Genomic DNA, 21,383 nt, shown 5'->3' on the forward strand with positions numbered 1-21,383 from the left:
CCCTGTGAAAGGTTTTCTAGAAAGGCTGGATTGGAGAGGAATGCTGGAAACCACGGGCCCAGAGCTCCTTCTGTAACATCCCTGCAAAAATTATTTAAAGCACCTGCTCTGGGAGGTTTTCTAGCTTCATAATTAGCATAGGTGGAAACATTTAAGAATGAAGTAGTTCCACTAAATAATCCTCTTTTTTTGAGTCCTTATTCTCCACAGGAATGCCCTTCAGTATCTCTTCTCCAACATGGAGACCACCAGGCTCCCCCACCTTGCCTAGCCCAAGCTTTTAGGCTGGCACGGTCTCCTACGGCCGCCTCCCCGCACTGACGGGGCCATTAGCCACCGCTTTGCCGCTCGGCGAGGGGCGCAGGCCAGCATCCTGCAGACACCGCAGCCCTGGCGGGGGCCGAACTCAAACGCCCTCCAGCCACCGCCCGCCCATAGCGGTGCCACAGGACCGCCCCGCGCGCAGCCCCTCACACTCACGCCCCCGCCAACGGCCGGCCGCAACCCGCGCGCCGGCCCCGGGAATGCCGCCGCCAATCAGCGCGCGGCAGCCGCTGACCGGCAGAAGCCGGCGGGAGAGCGAAGCGGCCGTAAGCGAAAGAGGGACGGCGAGGGGACGGGCTAACACGCCCACCCCCCGGCTGAGCAATTTAACTGGCCATTTTGCCGCCAAACTGCCCAATCAGAGAATGCCTTGTAAACGCGCCTTGAGCGTATCAGAGAGGTGCTTCTTCTTCCGCTCGGATAGTTTGAAACCGTCTCGCCCGGCGGCCGGGGGCGGCTGGTGCCCGCAGGTGAGAGGGGGGCGGCGGGGGGCGGCCGGGGGTGCTGCGCCCCGGGGTGCTGCGCCCCGAGGGGCCGTGACCTCCACAGTACCTTCTCCATAAACCCGCTGTTCCTGCCCGGCGGCTTACCCGCAGTCCCCACACACCCCACCCCGCCCCCCGAGCTTCCCACCGCCCTCTGAGGGGGCCTGTGGGCACCCCCTGCGCCCGGGTGGTTGGGCTGGTTGCCTTAAAGGTCGTCTTTAAAAAAAAAAAATTAAAAAAATCTCCTGTTCACGTGCGGAATTGTGCTCCTTCCTGCCTGTCCACCCGTGTGCCTACCCGGCTGTGCCTTCCAGGTGTCTGTCGGACACCCTGCGGCTTGTCCTCGTTGTCGCTAGCTGGCGTGCCAGCGGTGGTCGCTGTAATGTCAGCTCTGCAGGCGTCAGGAGTAGTTGGCAGAGGTGCTGCAGTGAGAAGCTTAAAAACGTGGACTTGAGCAGTGCTACTTTGCAGGGGGGTACAGTTAAGGGCTAAAAATATGTCCTGTGTGTACCGGGAGATAGAGTGGTTCTCTTTCCTAGGTGTTGAGTCCTCTGATCTGAATGCAGCGTTAAATTATTTGGAAAGCATCGCTTTTAGTCAAAAACAAGCCGAAAACCCTGAGCACAGCTCAAGCAGTTCAAAACCAAGGATGAGAGCAGCCACGGTGAGTCAGACCAAAGATCTTTATAGTTGCGTCCTGTTTCTAAAAATAGCCATCTTAGAATTGTAGTCATACACTTACAGTTTGGAAGAAACTACTGCTGTTACCAGGTATCTTTCTTTAATGAAGCCAGGCATATGTTTAGCAGATGCTTGGGGAAGATTAGAAGAACACCGTAAGCCCAAAGATGCTTCTCTCACCATGTAATGATTTGCAGCTTAGCAAATCAACGTGTTGACCCAGAGATGGTGTCTGACTTAGTATCGCTTGATTTCTCTTTTACAAACTTATCCAGTCTTTTCTTGAACTTAGTGCTTGTTCACTGAGATCAAAGCAGACAAGTTATTCTTAGGATGATGTGGCAATGATGTCTGTAAAAATCAGCTTGAAAGAAGTGTATTTACCTTAATGTATCATACTAATCCAATCTGTTGTTCTGTACATAAGCAGATTCTATTAGATTTACTGGGATTTTCACTGGAATGTTGCAGTAATCAAAATGCAAGGTTAGACTCTAGACACAAACATCAGAGGTACAGATAGGAAAAACAGAAATGTGGGGAAAGCTCGAACTTTAAGTGGTTAGTGGAATCTGAAGTGGCATTCAAGTCAGTAAAGGCAGTCAGATGGACAAACACAGTGGAGGGTTAGTCTACTGGTATAAAGTAAAGAAAAGGGATGGGACAAAGGCAAACACACTGAGCTTGAGGTGACAGTGAGTTTTAGAACTTTTCAAAAGTCAAACTTTTTGGAAGAAACTTTACTCTTCCACTTCCTTGGACTCATCTGTGTTCACATGAAACTCCACTTGCCCTCCTGTTTCACAGAAGAATTGATGGTAGTTTCGTTCTTTTTGAGTGGACTGAGAAGGGAAGAAAACAGTATTTGTAATTTCTGGCTGCAAATACATCTTTAATTCCTGTAAGTGCTAAATAGTTGGTCCTTTGTGATACGCACACGCGTTTGAATACCTCCAGGACTTTGAGGGTAGTCAGGACCATAATTTAAGAAACTGTATGAGTGGAAAGGCATATGGAGTTGAAGCTAATTTTTTAAGATTACTGAAGAAGTATTTTTTGGCTATTAAAAGAATTTATCAACTAAAGGGGGAGTGCTAGTATAAAGTTATTTGATAAGGTAGAGAGGCCAAAACCAAAGAAACAGATAGGGAATAATTTGGGGGAAGAGAGGAAAGAAGAAAATTATCAGAGCAGGAGACAATGAAAACAGAACAGATGGGGAAGCTAATATTTCTTCCCTCATCTACATACCAGTTTACAGCAACAAAGTATTTAGTAAACCTCCCTAAGACTCCATATTTTGTACTTAAAAAACATGGTTGGTATGTTAGGCATCAGCAGAAAGTAGGGAGACAGTAATCGTCTTTTGAACCTTGGGCTATAGGAAATCTCAGCATTTAAAATTGTCTTTATACCATTTTTAAAATTTCCATCTTCAGCACAGAAACAAACCTCCTATTCTGACAGGTGTAGATACCCATGGCAGAGGGAGCTTTTGTGGTGCAGGGAGAATCGTCATCTAGAAGAACTCAAAGAACAAAAAGACAATTAATTTTCATCTGTATTCCTATATAGAGAGCTATGAGATTATTGTGGGTTTTTTATGTTTTGAAAAAAAGATGATGATGCTTAAGGAGGATATTCCTGCCAATTTAATGACAGTACAACTAGCAGTTTAAAAATAACATTTCTGTCAGAAAATGCATCTGTTTAAAAAACAACTGAAAGTATTATACTTGATAGTTTAAAAGGTCTCTCTAAAAATAAATTTCCCTTGCATGGTTGTTTGCTACATTGTGCAAGCAGTTAGTTCCTCTGGTTATTTATGGTGGTGGTCTTCCCATGCTTACTCTCTGCTGACAACTCCCTGCTCAGTGTGTCTGATGATTGTTTTTTCATGTGTATCAGGCAACTAACTATATCACTCTGCCATTCATTCATTAACAAATTCACCTTGCTTAATACTCGGTTCCCATTCATTCTCTAAGTCCTTTCATTCCTCTCCATATCCTTTAGAGATTTTTTTCCCCATATCCTATCAAGTTTTATCACAAGAGCTTCAGTTCTTCACTGAAGGACTTACTGAATGCTGCAGTAGATTAAAAGATACATATATATTTCAGAAAGTCTTCAAGTTTCTTATCAGTTCTACAACATTGCCTGCTTCCCAAACGTTCAAAGAATACCTCTCTATCTTGCTTAGAAATTGCTGGAATGATTGACAGTACCTGAACCTAAGGCATTACCTGTCCTTCCATATCTGGCTTTCTGGGTCTATAAGGCAAGAAGAGTTGAAAAAGTGGAGGGAGACTGTTGTTGACCACGAAGTGAAGGCTTCAGAGTATTGAACTGGAGTGTTCAGGACATCATCTCACCTTGGGCTGTGGTTGAGGTAGTTAAGAGGGAAAAAAAATCACAGCGTAGCTTAGTCATTCCTGTGTCACTTTGTAGGAATTTTGTACTGAAACGAGCTGATAAGCTCTAAAACAATACAGTGTTAATACAAAGGAGGGACTGACACAGGAATGTATCTGTAAATTAAGGTTTCTGTTATTCTTGATATATCTGTTTCTTTTTTTTTTGCTCTAGCAGTTTATTTTAGTTACCATTGATGTAAAATTTTATATTGTATATCATGAAGCATTAGGTATTAAACTTATTCAGTCAATGCAAAATACAAGAAAGCTTTTACATTGTTGCTTTTGGGTCTTCCATTGTTTTCTTTTAAAGTCAATGGAAGTCTTTTCATGGTTTTGAGTATGGTTTGGATCAGGCAGTTTCCTACCTAGCATTATATAATGAGACTATACAATCAGTTCAGCCCACAGAATGGGCACTGATGTAGTTTCTACAGCAGAATCTCTCTTTCTGGGGAAAATGTTGGTGAATATACAGTAAACATGTCGGAACTGAAAAATTAATTTCAGCTTCTACTGTTTTATAGACTAACTTTGTGCAGAATGTCATCAGATGAGGAGAAAAGCACAAGTCCAGTTTTGCCAAAAGACTCTGTTCGAGGCAGTTCTGTTTCTTCAGATATTCAGGTAGGAAAGATTCACTGTCATAACATTTTATTTGGCAAAGGATAATTATGAGGAAATCTAACAAAACTTGCATCTTTTTTTGTGTTTTACGTGTACAGGAAGATAAAAATATTAGTGAAAAGAAGCAAATTAGACAAAATCTGAGATTAAAATACCTTCACTTGGATTCCCTTTTGTGCATTTCACAAGAAATTTTAATTTATGTGAAAATTCTTATCTAAACTTAAGAAATTGATCAATGACAGCTACAAGTAAAAGAGTACAATTTTATTACCTTTTTTTTTTCTGGTGTTATTTTTATGTGTTAGGTCTTATCAGGAAGCATAAATTTGACACAGTAGGATAGAAACCCATTATTTCTGAGGGATGAAGTGTAACTATGTGTTAGGCTTCTTACATGATGTTGTAAGAGCTGAATTTTTTAATGGATTTATTTCCCTTGTAGTAGGATTGTGGCCAAGTTAATCTCAGAAACTAAATCCTTTTTTTTTTTTTTTTTTCCTTCCTGCATCAAATACAACAAGATATGCTAGAACTATAATGAAGGCACTTTTGCCTTTTCTGTGCTCAGCATTCTTTTGAAACGATGCAAAGATACTGGATAAAGTCTTTGTCCTGTTCATTTGAAAGCAGCAGATTTTCATCCTTTAATAATTGGTTATTCCTATTTGAGCAGTGGGTGGCGTTTTTTCCTTTGATAGGATTCTATCCAAAACAGGCTAGTTCTGACATGTCCTGGTTTCAGCTGGGATAGTTAATTTTCTTTCTAGTAGCTGATGTAGTGTTATGTTTTGGATTTAGTATTAGAATAAAGTTGGTAACACATTGATGTTTTCAGTTTTTATACTAAGTCAAGGATTTTCCAGCTTCTCATGCCCAGCCTGCAAGAAGGCTGGTGGGGGCACAAGAAGTTGAGAGGACACAGCCAGAACAGTTGACCCTAACTGGCCAAAGGGATATTCCATACCATGTGATGCCATGCTCAGTGTATAAACTGGGGGGAGTTGGCCTGGGGGCGATCGCTGCATGGGAACTAAATGGGCATCGGTCAGTGAGTGGTGAGCAATTGCATTGTGCATCACTTGTTTTGTATATTCTAATTACTTTATTATTGTTGTTATTATTATTATTGTCATTTTATTATTGTCATTACTGTTTTCTTCCTTTCTGTCCTATTAAACTGTTCTTAACCTACAAGTTGTACTTTTTTTTTCCTGATTCTCTCCCCCATCCCACTGGGTGGGGGGGAAGTGAGTGAGCAGCTGTGTGGTGCTTAGTTGCTGGCTGGGGTTAAACCATGACATGACAAATAAGTTTTGCTAGTTGTCCTGTAGAAACACATCTCCACTTCTGTCATCTGGTGGAATGGGCATGTACAGCAGAAGCACTGCTAAATTAAGGGATTTTTTTTTTCTTCATGTGGATTGAATTTGTCCCTTTTAAACTACCTGTTTATGGGCAAGTCATTTCTGCAGTTTGTATGCTTTCCTATTTGTGGTCATATCTCATGGGTAAGTTTTCTTTGTTCAGCAACAGTAATTGATCTGTGTTTCCAGTGCCTTTTGTAGTTGGAAAACAGGATGAAGGCATTGTGTAACAAACCTTGAGAGACCAGAATTTTCTTTTATGATCTGATTGATTATGAAGGAGATTCTAAGGCCGCCTTGTAGGGAATGATAAAGTAACTAATGTTAATGAATGACTGCTTTGCAAGTGAGACCACATACAGAATAGAATAGAATATTTCAGTTGGAAGGGACCTAAAACAGTCGTCGAGTCCAACTGCCTGACCAATTCCGGGCTGACCAAAAGTTAAAGCACATCATTAAGGGCATTGTCCAAATGCCTCTTAAACTCTGACATGCCTGGGGCATCGACCACCTCTCCAGGAAGCCTGCTCCCGTGTTTGACCACCCTCTCGGTAAAGAAATGCTTCCCAACATCCAGTCTAAACCTCCCCTGGTGCAGCTTTGAACCATTCCCACACGTCCTATAACGGGATCCCAGGGAGAAGAGATAAGCACCTCCATCTCCACTTCCCCTCCTCAGGAAGCTGTAGAGAGCAATGACGTCGTCCCTCAGCCTCCTTTTCTCCAAACTAGGCAAACCCAAAGTCCTTAGCCAGTCCTCACAGGAGTCTATTACTGTTGAAAAAGAACAACACTGGGGTCACAGCTGAGCAATAGGAATGTTGACAGGGAAGTACTCTACTTCTTTTAGATAATTTTGAAGGGCCTTTTTTGGTTTGTTTTATTTGGGCCTTTTTGATAATTTGGTGCTTTTAAACAGAGGCCAGATTATTACCTTTTCCTTACAAAAAGATTCCACTGGCTCTTAGAGAATTTCCAGTTACTTGTTATTGAGTTGTGCAAGACTTTATCCATTGAATCCAATCTTTTTGTGTTGTTTAGTAACCTTGACTGCAATCCTAAGGACAAACTCTATGCAGCATCTGTAGATTTCTACAATACTTTAGGAAGGAAGAAAAAAAACCCCACCTCTGAATGCTCTTGTGCCCTTTGGTCATTGCAACACTGATTTATTTACTTCTACAAAACCAAGGTAGTATGTATCAAATGATCAAAACTCCTCTGACCTTCAGGCCTTAGGACTGTAGTTTTATGCTCTGATAGACTATTTGTAGTTGACATAACAGCTTGAAAGTTTTGTTTCAAGCAGAACAGAGAGAGTAAGAAAACCAAAGTTATATTGTTAATTTTATTTTATTATGTTTTTATTTGAAAATTTTTGGTCAATATTGCATTCCTTGCAATGCATCCTTGTTACGCAGTATTTAAGATTGAGATACTACACCTCATCACTCAGTGTTTCCGTTTCTCTGTCTTACATATTCTTGTTGCAGTCTCCGGGATTATTTTTTTTGTGTGTGCCTTAAGTTTCTGGTTACAATCGGGATACTGTGTTTTCTTTGATATTTGCTTTCAACCTCATTCCAACAGTATTGTAATATTATAATTTATAAGCATTTATTTCCAGATTTTTTGCTGGATGCTGTCTACTGACACTTTCTGTTGGTGCGTAAGAATGTGTATTCTTGCACATAATGGATTCTTTGCATTTTAATAAGTGTTACATCTTGAAAGACTAGATAAATTTCCTGCCATAACTTGGTATGTATATTTTGAGTGCTCAGGATGTCTATAATGAGGCACATGGTGTGCTAGTGATTAAATTGGGTGTCTCAAAGTGAGCCGCCAACTTGCCCCTGACATCTTACCTCCTATGTCCCTTGAATTAGGTAATCATGAAAGCAACTGCATCAGCTCTGACTGAAAACTAACTTGTTTGGGAGGGAGAGTTAGTTTTAAGTTGTTATTTGGTCACATGATCTCTTTGAAGAAGACAGAGAAGTGATCTAATGTCTTCTGCAAAATCATTTAATTTAGATGACTTAAGGTAAAAGCTAATGTATTGGCTTTTTTACTCAGCTGAAATTTTGCTGCAGGGAATTTTGTACAGTTCCATGTAGTTCCTGGTTGAATAACTCATCTGAAGACACCTGTTTTCTTCTTTTGACATCTGATAAAATCTAAACTGTATTTCTTTAGAAAGGTATGGATATGGAAAAATTGATAACTTGTTGATTCACAACTAACTATACCTTTTATGTGGAATGTGATACTTCCTTTTGCTTGTCAAAAAGATACACTGTTCATTTGTTTGTAATTATATAGCTTCATATACATTTAGTCTTTTAATTTTAACCTAGTAGGTTAGAAGATGGGAAATGGAAATTTGACGGGAAATTAGAATTCAGCTAAAATGTACAAAACCTAGCTTCTTAAATTCTTTAATTAGTTGGAATCCCCTTAAATGTAAGGGTTACACTGAAAGTTTTAAAATATTATCCTTTTCAGCTGGTAGATTCAAAAACATATTACATGTAATTGGTACCTTTGACTGATTGTTTCCACTCTAACTCCTCAGCTTGAAGAGAAAAATAATTTTTCAATTCATAATTGGTTTTTGAGGTTTGACCTTGTTAGGATACTAAACAGAATTAGTGCGATAGTATTAAATAAGAAAAAATGACTGCTAGTAGCCTGGTTTAGTACTTTACAACTGGTGTTTTTTCCCAAATGTTTCATTAGTGGCTTTGATCGTTTTCAGCATTTAACTGCTACTGGAACTTTTTTAATGAATTACTGGATTGTATGTTTAAGATATAATACAGATTGTTCAGTTTCACATTGAACTCTAAATACTTGCATTCCGAAAATCTGTTTAATTAGGAGATTTCAAAAAATATATTAATTGGCTTACTTTGGTACATAGTATAAGGCCATGCACCACTTAGATTGGTTTATAACTTTTTAACAGGAAAAGCTTTTATTTTAGCTATATATACACATTCCCTATATTTATATAATTAAAAAAATGCATAATATAAGGTGAGAATAATAATATCTAATCTAAAGAAAATACTCAATAATCAAATGTCTTCTGATGATTGGCTTTAGAACTCCCACCACAGAAATTGCAATGTTACGGAATGTGAAGTGTGTCTTGTGTTCAGTAGCATCTTCGTCGTGGATATAAAAATACATATTTTTCTTTGCACTAATAGTAATGCTTAGAAATAGTATTAGGTGATTAACAGCTTACACGATCTGGAATTTTTCATGTTTTTGTTTAAGATGCCTATTACGGTATCCATTTCTGGCATCTAGCAAAGTCTTTCTGTGTAACTATTACAGTGCATCTAGTTTAATCAGAATGAACATGAACATGAAACAAGAGAAAGGTAAATTATCATCATCATGGTAGGAAAACAGCTTGCTTTTGCAACTTTAAGGGAAATCCTCTTAGTTTTCACCATAATAATAATAGTAATAATAAACCTTTCAAAAATTATCAAAACCCATTTCTACTCCTTCCTACATATACCTAGTTTTTAGAAATGTAATTGTAGTTTTATAATTATTCATTATCACTTTGTGACAGGATGAATATGAAGAGCTGCTTCATTATGCTGCAGTAACTCCAAAGTTTGAACAGTGTGTCTCAAAGTGGTCAGAACCTGCTTCAGAACTAAGAGCAGGTGGCAGATTTTCAAGTGTAACAGATGATGCCATTCACCGTAAGAGTCCAGGTAGTATGTGCAAAGCTGTGTGTTGAGCTTACAAGAGCGATGGTATAACTTTTTTGACTTAAGTTTCTAATAGCTACTGTTTGAAAAATATACGTAGCTCATATATAGTACATTTGCATTTTGCACGACAAGAAATTTAAGAAGGCATATTCACTGAAGGCTTCTCTCTCTGACATCACTTGCAGATGATAGTACTGATGTGCTGACAGTGCTCTGTTTTGTGATGCAGATGTTTAAAGTAGTTGGTGTAATAATGCAAAAAGGGGTGTGCTTACAGTATACTTCATCGAAATTTGACAGGTCACAACTGTTTTTGCTCATATCCGTGCTGCCCTGATAGATAAATGAGTATTTAAAATATGATTATTCAGAAGTGAGAGTTACCTTAGAAGGGCTTTGTGTAGTGACTGATCATGTCATTACATGAATGTCATTCTTGCTCTTTTAGTTCAACCACTCTATTCTACTTTTACTTTATTGCTTGGTATTTAGGACTGTATTAACTTAGTGTCTTGTGATTCATTAGTAACACTGGTATTTATGGTTATATGTTGTTTGCTTTTGTCACTAGCATTTAGATTGAGGAAGCTCTGTTAATTTTGCTTCAGAATAGTAACAGTCATAGCTGGATTATTTCTTTACAAGCGAGTTTAACTTCATCAGGAAGAACTTAAACTAAGTTCTATTCTTTATCATGCTATTTCATGATAAAAGTATTTACCTACACTTTCCCCTTTACTCTTTATGACCCTTGAGGATGGGTTTCTCTCTGCTGTTTAGAAGAGCATGGGGTGTAAAATGTGTAGATGATTTTACTACTAGAGACTAAGGAGCCTTGAAGTGCTGTGTAAATCTCATGCTAATCATTGTGTTGGCATAAATGTTGTTCGTGGCTATTGTATGCAAGAACTCTTGACTGTGCTGATCAGAGCTAAATAATTCTCCACTGGCAGGAATTTACCAGTGCAATTGCAAAGAACAATACAGACACTGAAAGTTCTTTATTTCTTACTAGAAAAAGAACGGTAAGTAAAGATAAATCTATATTCTTAAATTGTGTGTTGTTTTCACTGGAATATAAAGCAGTCTTAGTAAGCTGTCAATTACCATTTAGTTAACTCATGTTAATACAATATAATAAAAAATTATCTAGAAACGGGTTCTTAAAATAAGGAATGTGATTAAAGTGAGTGGGGTAGTATTGGTTATGGTCTGTTTCCTTCTACAGTGAGTGCCGCGCAGTTTAGGTGCATTCAGACATCCAAGCCAATGCCTCTCTTTCCAGTGTGCCATAAGGAGAAATGTTTTATCATTCTTATAAACTAACAGAGAATCGTAGTCCTTAAGGACATCATATCGATAACTTCTTGGCATGCAGAATTAGTGCGGTTGTTCTTCTGAATATCAGACTACCATAGGAAATACAGAAGGCGTGATTTTGAGTTCACTGAAAGCATAAGAATGGAGGTTTGGAGAGAGAGAATGTTCTGTAATGGAAGTAGATCTGGAATTAGAGTGTGAATAATGTTAGAAAAACTTCTGCCAACAGAAGAGTTTCAAGTGCAGCCTTTACATTTTGATTTTTACATACTGAAGTCTATTAACTTGATCCAGTGTAGTTATGTCCTGTGTGGGAATTGTACTAAGTTGCATATGAAGTCTGATCAATAAAGCTGCTGGTATTTTGTACTATGGCAATTATTCTTGAACAGTCAAACATTGTTGAAAAAATTCCACTGTAGTAAGAGATATTCCTGCAGCTCCTAGAATGAGAGCAGTTGCTTGGGGTTTAAAAAATTATGATATAAAATGTTTTGATGGGGGGGGGGGGGAACATCCTAATCTGTTATATCAGGTTGAGGTACCAAAAATTGCAGTCTGATAGATTCAACTAAAGGGAACGTTTAGACCATCTGTGATTTCCACAGCCAAAGAACATTTTGTTGCTACTGTCAAGAGTCCAATATGCTCTGACCGTGTTCCTTTAGATACAAAATGCAAAGAGGGTTTAGTCTTCTAGAACCAGTTTACTTGTCTGAAGATATTTGCTGTTACATGGGATCTTGGTTTAGCAGAGTGACACAGCAATATACTGAAATCTCAATGTAAGCATGTCATGGACCATTTGCATCTCTCAAATTTACAGGTCAGCATATTCTGTAAATTAAACTTTATTTTCCCATCTCAATAGGAAAGAGAACAAACACATCAAAAAAGGGCTCCATCTCCTTTGTACAGACTAGTCTAACATGTGAATTCACAAATTCTTCCCTTAATTCATGAGGTTTCTAACTCACAAGTTCTCCAATTCATAACTCACAACTTGTAGGTCACACCCCTGTGAAGAAAATAGTTGCCTAACTGATGGAGAGAGTGCTCATCCTTCCTCCATCACAGTGCAGGACTCCCCTGTATCACACTGGGAAGCACAAAAGCCTGAGCAGTCTGGCTGCTGTTGGATATGTTTCAAAACCTTTTTGGGTAAGGTGACATATTTATACCTTCCAGCTTGGAAGCTTGGTCTATACTATCTCTATAAGTTAGTGGATTCTGAAGGAACTGCCAGACAATCAATGTGCAAGGATTATGGCTGCAGGAGACAGGTGATAACGGCTGTGTAATGACCTTTAGACCTTCTGTCCATCATGTCCTGCCTACAGCTATTCTTGCCTTGACCTAATGGCACTACTCTCAGGATACACCAGACCTTACATGAACTGTGTATTAGCCAAAATCTGCACAGGACTTGAGTGAACAGTCACAGCATGATAGAGGAATTGTAATATACAGTTAGATCACAGTACAAATGTGATTCCTGTTACTGGTGTCTATACAGTAATCATCATGACACAGGCCATCACCAGTTGCCAGGAGGGACTATGTGGGTTAAAGCCAGCTCAAGCTCATTGCTCTGTTGAAAGGTCATTTTGCTGGTTGCTCAGTTTTTGTACTGTGTTGGGTTGAGCCAATGCTTCCTGCATGCTCCGCTGGCTAGCACAGGAATGCATTCACACTTCTTGATTAACTAAGGCCACTTACACAACCAGTTGATCCACTCAACTGGTACAGCCATTTACCAAAAACAAAGGCCACCCTCTGCCCCTTCCTGTGTTGAGATAAGTTCAGCTTTCTTTACAACAGCTGTGGTCACTCCCTGTATTCTTCCCTGAGCTTCATGATCATACTGCTCATGTTGAGTCTTCTTCCGTTATAGCAGGCTGTTGATAGTCACACTAGCAGATTGCCAGGATTCAAAAACACTTGCAAAATTCTTGAACTGTGGATCAGTTCAGGTCAGCTGCTGGCAGCATTTGTCAGCTGGAGTTGTTCTTAAAAGGGGAGTAGAAAATTTCAAACCCAGCAATGTGGAATTCTGTTATGGAGCAAATTCTTGTTCAAGTCTTGTCCCCAGTGTTCTCTCTGTTTAGAGTTTTGTTTCCCAGTTTGAGAGGAACATTGTTTTTTGTAAGAGAATATTTGTGATGTGTGATACTGCTGCTTATAAGAAAGGTGATCAGAATCAAAACACTAGACTTGTGCTTTGGTAGATGACTGTATACTCTATTTCCGATCATACTTGTCTGAAGAGAAGACCTTAGCCAGCACTGTCTGCTGTTTGCCTTTAACTCTGTGAAAGGGGTAATGCTCTTACTTTTTTTTTCCCCCTGGGGCTAAATGTATAGCCTGTGAAGTCTTTGTTCCTTTTTGCTGCCTAAAGGTGTGCAATAGAAGTGAGAGGACAAATTTCCATTCCCTTGATTGCTTCTCTTGAAATATTTGAATAGAGTTATCTTTTAATATGCTTAGTATTACCAAATAAGAATAGTAATTTGCAAGCTGCAGTTAATTGTTATGAGACAGGGGGAAGAAACACTGTTATACTTGATGGTGATCAAAATTTTGCATTGCAGTTTTATGTATCACTTATTACAATGAGCCATGTATTCCCCTCAGTTATAGACACTCAGATGTTTATTATCTTTGCAAAGGGCAGCACCTTGCAAAAAACAATTTGTCTTTTATTTTCAAAATGAAAAAAATGGTTAAAACCAGTAAAGAACATGCTCTGGATCTTCTTGAGACTGACGCAAGAAGAATATTTACACAGCCCCATCATGCTGCTTTTAACTACACATTATAAATAAATTTCTGGTGCTTTGCTGGTTTATCAAAACATAGGTTTGCTGTTCAAAATATCACTATGTCCTGTCAGTTTAGAAAGGAGATGTCTAATGTCTCCTTGAGACACAGCTTGAAACAATCTAGTTGTAAAAAGGTTATTTCAACTTTTAAAAAGGATCTGACCAAAATCTGTGTGAGAGGATTAAGGGGAGGGGAGTGATAAATTTGTAATACTATGTTCTCAGACTATGGCAGTTGTCAGTCTATTTTAATATCCTGGTTTTATTGGTTACATTTTGTTCTGGTTTTTTCTTTGTAAATAACTTGCAAACTGTGCTGTGTAAGTTGGCTATCTTTGTAATCCAAGCAAATAATAAAAGTTTAAAAATAAAAACAAACCTTCATGCATTTTACAGCAACGTCACAACTGAAGGAAGAACACAGTGACATGCAGGAAAGGGAACAAGTGGTGAAGGACAGAACTGGGAATACTTGACAATAGTAATGCTGCCAAATATTTTACATTATGAAAGGCCAGCCAGATTCTTCATCACTGAAATTAGATGTTTTTCAAGTAGACTGGGTCATCTGTCTAGCATGTCATATTTTTTTGAGATCTTTACAAGCAAGAAATATTCAAATTCTTCCATTAGCTAGCCAATACTTCTCTCATTTGTAGGAGAAACATTGACAAAAAGCTAGAGCCTGATCTTAATATACTGGTGTGATTGGGAATAATCTGTTTATGGTCTTCTGCTTATGTAATGGGGTAGGGAATTTAGTTTAGAGAAATGGTGTGTTAGATGGGGCTTCTTTAGCTCAAACTGATTTTAATTTTATGATGTGTAGTTGTGTATGACCTTGGGAGAAGCACCAAAAAGCCGTTGTAACTGCCTCTGCATCACAGTTCTTCCTTATTTTCTTCTTGGTTTGGAGCATGAGTGTAGTAGTTGCAATTCAACCTACTTGACTGGGAGGAGTATTAGCCAGACAGTTCTTCTCATCTCTTTTGGACAGGAGACCTAACAGTGACAATAACTGTGTGAAAGAGTGTCAACCATCATGCTCAGCCTTGAATAATTAGAAACATACATTTCCAGCGTCCACTGAAAATACTGCTTTGTGACAAACAGTTAAGCTTGTCTCTGCATGCTTGTACCAAAAAATAGTACCCATCCACTATGAAACCAATTATACAGACAATATTTGTTTTCAGAAGTGATGACTAGAATGTTAGAGGTTTCCTCACTCCGTTTATGAAAGAAGGATAGTATTCTTTTGAAGGTGTCCCAGTTGTTATTAATACCAGAAATCTGCTAATCCCTCTTCTTTCCATTTTTTTTTATTCAGCTGTCAACTTGAATAATAAATTTTCTGTAAGGACTAACTAAATATGAAACAATATTTAATTTCCTTTGTTTACTTAAATATTAACTTCTTTATTCTTAGCTCATTTTTTTCTTCCCATTGGTTGGAACTCAAACACATGCCCATTCGCTTCTGGGTGTGGATTAATTTTTATTGCAGTGGTAGTTAGCCACAGCACCTGGAAGTGAGGCCTTGTTGTGTCAGGCATTATATAAATTCATAGTAGATATTTCCTTTTGCAAAAGAGTTTAAAATCTAATTAGATGAGCAAATTCATGGCTGTAAGGAAAATGGATGCAGGTACATACCAACATTGAAATATACCCACAGGTTGCATTGTGAATGCACCAAGGCAGGCCCCTGGCCTCAGGAATTTACAGTCTCATTAAGGAAAACAGCAAAAGTTTTTAGATTTTTTTACCTGAGATGTTAATTGACAAGAAGTCTTTACTGAGAGAGATGCTTTTTGTTTCTGGCAACGCTATTTTTTTGGTACTTGATGTGATCATCCGCTTTAAAATGAAATTACGTTAAAAGATTCTGCTTTTTAAGGGAGAGGTAGTTTTGATTTGACTAACCATACAATAGGACTGTTGGTTTAAATATACTTGTATCTTGGAAGCATATATTTGAATTGGGTAGTTTGTTTTACATGGGGAAAGGAGGTTTCTGATGGCATAAATCTTTGGGGGCTTGGGATTATTTTAAATGCCTAGCTTCTGACTTCCATCCAGACTGCAGATCAGTTAGCCTTTCCAGAGTATCAATCCTTATTCTCTGTTTCATTTTTAGTCTTAATATCTGTGAAGGAGCCTTCTGAAGCCAATATGGAACGACTTTGCCCTGTTCTTTCAGAAGAGACTTCTTCACAAGGGTCCACATGCGGTCCAAAAGAAATCAATGAAACCATAGTGACTGAATTAACTTTATCCGATGAAAAAGTAACTCAAATAGAAAACATACTTGATCTCTGGAGTGGAAGTCTTAAGGTATTTATTTTGTATGGAATCCTTAAAAGTTGTATACAGATGTCAGTGTGTTGTATAATAAGTGAGAGTGCAGGAAGAGTTGCAGTGTGATTGGACTGGGAAATGGTGGTTTTCTTTTTGATTGTTGTTGTGTATTGCATATAAACACTAGAATATCTTCTTTCAAGAGCTTTGGAATAACTTTCTCCATAAGGGATGTTCAGTTATTATCATTCAACAGTTTGTTATGTCTGGTAATATTTATAGATATAAACAGCCTGTGTAATGAAAGCGTGACTGTAAATATTCATGTCTCCTTAATTGCTAAGTGTTTTAAAAGATTAGGGAGGAGGGAATAATTTTACTGATTGCACTACTGTCATCCTTTAACTTTTCAGACAAATGTTCTGACTGAATTGAAAAAATGGAAGCTTAGTTTGATAGAACATCACAAGCTTCAAATGAGACAAGAAAAAGAGAAACATGCTGCACATGTGAGACAATTAGGCAATGAGATGGAAAACCTGAAGGAGTTGCTACATACTTATGAAATCTCTATTGGCAGGAAAGATGAGGTAGTAATTCAGTTTCATAATTCAACAGTTTCTCTCTTTTTAAAAATATCCACATTGAATTTTTAGGGCTATCTCCTTGAACAAAATTCTTCTTCTTGCAGGAAGTAGCACAGAGAAGTAAATAATATGTTTAGACTCTATAGTAGAAAAAGAATCATTGTTGCTAATAATGTTGTCCATCCTAACAGTGGAAACTTAACCTGTTGTATGTACATATTTGGCATTGTTTGCTTCTTAAATCTAGGGGCTATTGTTGTTCCTTACTTATTTGGTGAAGATCACACTGGCTTAGATGAGTCTATTAGCTCTTACACTTTAAAAGCCTTCAATTTTTCAATTATTTGATCGATTTTCTGGAATTTTAAATCGGCAGCAGTCTCTGAAATGTTAAAGAGTTTCTATTTTAGGATTCTTAGGAATTGTACATTTGTACGAATTCTTAGGATTGTACATTTGGGGTCTCTGAGTTATGCTTCTCTGCTATCAACAACTTCAAAATTAACTAGAATTGTGGAAATGGATATAAAATTTTGGCAGCCCTGCAATCACATAACAAATCCTCTTATTGCTATCCTGAATTTTTAATCTAGTACTGGAGAACACTTAATGGAGTTTGGGTTTTTAATTCCTATTTACATTTTTTTTAAAAACATCCATTGGAGGAAGGAGTTAAAATATGGAAGAAGATGACGTTCTTTCTGTGTCCATTTGGAAAACAGTCTAATCTGGCAGACAAAGCAAATATAAATGTTATAACATTACAAGAACAAGATTAGTATAATACCATTTAACTAGTACATACGTGCAGAGCCATAGTTATTGCAGTGTATACCATTCAAACGTATCTAATTCTTTTGGATATCATTGTATGTCACTCATGTTTAATGCGCCATAATTCTCAATGATACTTTGAAAGCAGTATTTTTTTTCTGTTACCAAAGAAATAATTTCTTCAACCAGTTTTATAGTTCTGTTTCTAAAAAAAAATTGTTTTCAATAGAAAAGTATTATTGCCACCACCTTAACGGTAGGTGGCAGTGCTTCCATGTATCACACCAGACTTACCAAAACTGCTGTATTCTGACATGGGCATGACCCAAAGTCCCTCAGCCTCACAAATATTATGAATACTGTAGATTCTTGTTGTCCCATTGTAAATCTCGCAAATGCTTTTTAGTGGCAAAAATGTACTAATTAACAAACACGGATTTAGGCTAAGACTTCTAGTGTGTATCAACAGGTATGCAGCATCAAAAGTTGATGTTTTATGTTCGTATATGACACCTTTTCAATAAAAGTAGTTAATTTATTCATTAATTCATTTCCTTTGCTTTCTATTTTCTTGATAGTTTATGCAAATTTACTTCTAATTTTAGATAAATCCATTGTTACTTATATAGCTGAGACTCTTTCAGTTATTCTGAAACTGTGAAAAGTTCAAATTAGTCATATTTAAGCAGAGAAAAGTAGCTTATGCTAGATTTATTAACATACAGTATTATGAAGGACTCATTCTTAAAATTCTAGAGATGGATCAGCTTTAAATTACTTTAAATGTATCAAATTAACCTTTATTTGTTTCTGACTTTGATATTTTGAACACTTTAAAGAAACCAAGCTTTTGCCCAGTAATATTTTGTTAAACATTCTGAAGATTGACTGAAACTGTTTGTATGAAATTCTGTACTGAAACAAAATAGGATTTTTGTACTATTTGCTGGGTGAATTTGATTTAAGGGTAAATTTTATTTTAAGTATCATTCATTTCATTGATGTATGTTCAATAATTATTGCATGTAACATAGGCAATATAACATATTAAGATATGTTAGCATATAGTATCATAGAATATTGTTCTTCACAATCTCTATGCAGTAGTTAACATAACTTTACGCTACTCCCCAAGAGTCCCAAGACTGGTCACTATTGCCCATTGGAGTTGCTCAGATGTCACTGATGGCAGAATCTAGCTTAAGAAGTTAGGCAAAAATATAGGGAAATACTCAGTGATTTGGTGTACCCAATTTGCATCATGCCTGGCCTAACTTTTAATCAGGAGACCTCAGCTGTTTCTGTATAGTAATTAAAACGTGTTTAGAGATTGGTGGTAAAAGTCCCTAGCTGCATTCTCTGTCTAGTAGACCATCTTGCCTCTGAAATGTTTTGATAGCTATAGGCCTATATGATATCTTTCATGGGAACTTTTAAAGAGAATAACTATTCTTAATCAGATTTTTCTAGATCTTAGCAACTCCTTAGCTTGTTTATTCTGTTCAAACAATTGGATAACCTTTCTGCAGCTAAATTGTTTCTTTACACTTCAGTTAATTAATAATGCACTAAAACTTTTAATATAAATGCTCCTGACTTATCAAAATTGTCTTTGAAATAAGTGATTCTTCTGACTTTATGCTACAGTAACATTTAATTATAAGGAAGTAGCACAGAAGCCTGCAGATGTAGCATGAAATAAGAATTCAGTTGAACCTTTCCTAAAACTACACAGTGAAAGTGTTTAAGTGCCACAGTCTCAGCGTTGAAGCCACAGAAATTTTAGTTCTGATTTGAACTCTGATTATTTTTTCCTGCTTGATTAGAGTAAGGGGAAGATTCAGTAGAAAGCATCTGTTAAAAGCAAATGCTTTAAGTGAAAAATAACTGATGCATAAAGTACATTGCATTTGACCTTACAAAGAACATAGCTATTGAAATAGTGTTAATATTTCTGCAGGTGATTACTAACTTGACCCAAGCATTAGAGAGGCAAAAGGAGAGAATAGAGTTGATGAGAAAGTTTACACTGTGGCGGATTCAGCACGTTAAAGCCAAACAAGAGGTATGTGGGCAAAATAAAAATGTGATGAAAATGGAATTGAACTCAAAAGGGTCAGAGTTGCTGCAGTTCCTGTTACAGTTTGAAGAAATGACAGTGTTTCTATTTTGATGTGTTTGACAATGTCAAATAACAGTTTGAAAACATCAATTCTAAAAAGAATGCTGCTGTCGGAATACTCTCTGGGATGGGGGAAAAAATTAAACCCATACTTGTCTTATATTGCTCCAATTACTGTGATCAACTCACAGCAAATCCCCATAAATTACAGGATCTACATTTTGAAGTAGGTGCCAAGGGAATCTCTGTCTAAATTTCAAACACATTATGTTTGAACAGTGATGTGATACAGTATCACATTTTTGGGGGAAGCCACTTTTTCACAATTAAAATATCAGCTGCCTTCTTTTCTCACGTTGCCAAAAGTTGTAGCTAAGAGCTGGTCACACACAACATGTTGGGCACTGCATCAGGCATCTAGCAGTAAACAGTCTACTAAGTGAAATATGACAGAAAAGAAGGAGCCCATTGCAAGACTACAAACCTCTTCCATTGCATGCTGTTAAAAAGGAGAAGCTGTGTTTGGGACCTTTGTTCATTGGTACAGATTCCTGAATAGACTCAAGTTCTTTGATGCTATCCAAAACTCTGCTGATTTGCAGAGATGGATAGCCTTTTCTTTCCTTCCCTCCCATCTTAGAATTTACTAATAATTTGGAGTCTGGTTTTTACTCAGGTCTTCTTATTTTTTCTAATACCTGAAAAAATAATTTAATGCTGAAATTGTCTGGTGACTATTTTGAAATAGAGTAGAATAATAGAATTGTCTTAAAGGACTTTTTAAAGTATCCTGAAGTCTACATTTACTTAAAAGGCAGGTGTTTTATACTAATCATCTGCAGTCTTTGTTACTGTGGTTTTATATGGTTCCTGCAGTGAATCAAAATGTGCCACATATCCACTAAATGGCTTCACACGTGCATGGTTACACCATATATGTGAGGCTGTTGTTTAAGTGTCATTAAGCTAAGAGTAAAACCACTGTTTTGTGTAACTTAGGAGTTCACAAATATGGTTCTTGTACTGGGGACAGTAACACTCTGTGACACGTGAGCAGGAAGAAATATTGAATTGCTGATGCTGTGTTTGTGTACCACTTCACTGTGGCATGTGTAACGCAGTTTAGTGTTTCTGCTGTGGTCTGTGTAATAAGTTGTAAAACAATCATCCACACCCTCTTGAGTACTTAAATTTTTAGGAAACCTGAACTTGCATATTATGTGGTTTTATTTGTTTCCTAAGGAATATGCAAATAGAATAGCAGACAGACAATTCCAGACAGCTTTGATGAAGAAAGTATGGGCAGCATGGCGCTCTCTTAGTGAAGAAAAATGGAAAGAGAAAGTGGCAAAAGCCTGTCAGTTAAGGGCAGAAGATGTCTGTGTTCAGCTCACCAATGATTATGAAGCCAAAATTGCAGAGGTAAAGTAGGGTTTCTTTTTTTCATTCTTTTTCTCCTTCATTCCCCCACCCCCCATCCCTCCAAAGTATCTCTTTCTCAGCAAAGTTCAAAAACACGAGGACTTTCCAGCAGAACAGAGTTCCAAAGTACACAAGAAGATCTGAGGGGATCTAAGATCTCAACTGTGGTTTCTAGATTTTTTTTTTTCCCCTGCATCTGATGTAAAATGTTGCTGATCTGCGCATACAGGTGAAGTAAATGGGACTCTTCCTGAAATGAGATTAAGGTGAAGTTAAGTTAACCAATATGTGCATTGGTGCACAGTAAGTAGATAAAGTTTTAAAATACGTATTTTTAAAGCTTTGGGGTTTTATAAGAAATTAAACCTAGAATTTTAAGAACAGGCTT

General features: G+C 37.6%; 1 protein-coding gene across 7 annotated transcripts in view; it reads left to right on the forward strand.

The window, feature by feature from the left end:
- Positions 1 to 693: 693 nt before the first annotated feature.
- Positions 694 to 21,383, forward strand: part of POC5 (POC5 centriolar protein) — a 28,865-nt gene continuing 8,175 nt past the window's right edge. For 2 of the 7 annotated variants that reach the window (XM_069776221.1, XM_069776223.1), the window contains exons 1-8: positions 723 to 794; positions 1,349 to 1,473; positions 4,435 to 4,534; positions 9,500 to 9,647; positions 15,930 to 16,126; positions 16,504 to 16,680; positions 19,412 to 19,516; positions 20,816 to 20,995. In XM_069776221.1, the coding sequence (XP_069632322.1) occupies positions 4,451 to 4,534; positions 9,500 to 9,647; positions 15,930 to 16,126; positions 16,504 to 16,680; positions 19,412 to 19,516; positions 20,816 to 20,995 (891 nt within the window). In that variant the 5' untranslated portion in view covers positions 723 to 794; positions 1,349 to 1,473; positions 4,435 to 4,450. Of the gene's footprint in view, positions 795 to 1,348; positions 1,474 to 4,434; positions 4,535 to 9,499; positions 9,648 to 15,929; positions 16,127 to 16,503; positions 16,681 to 19,411; positions 19,517 to 20,815; positions 20,996 to 21,383 lie in introns of all 7 variants that reach the window. The other 5 variants (XM_069776222.1, XM_069776224.1, XM_069776225.1 and 2 more) reach the window with 5 other exon arrangements.

This window comes from Haliaeetus albicilla, chromosome Z (genome assembly GCF_947461875.1).
Source record: "Haliaeetus albicilla chromosome Z, bHalAlb1.1, whole genome shotgun sequence".
Lineage (NCBI taxonomy): Eukaryota > Metazoa > Chordata > Aves > Accipitriformes > Accipitridae > Haliaeetus > Haliaeetus albicilla.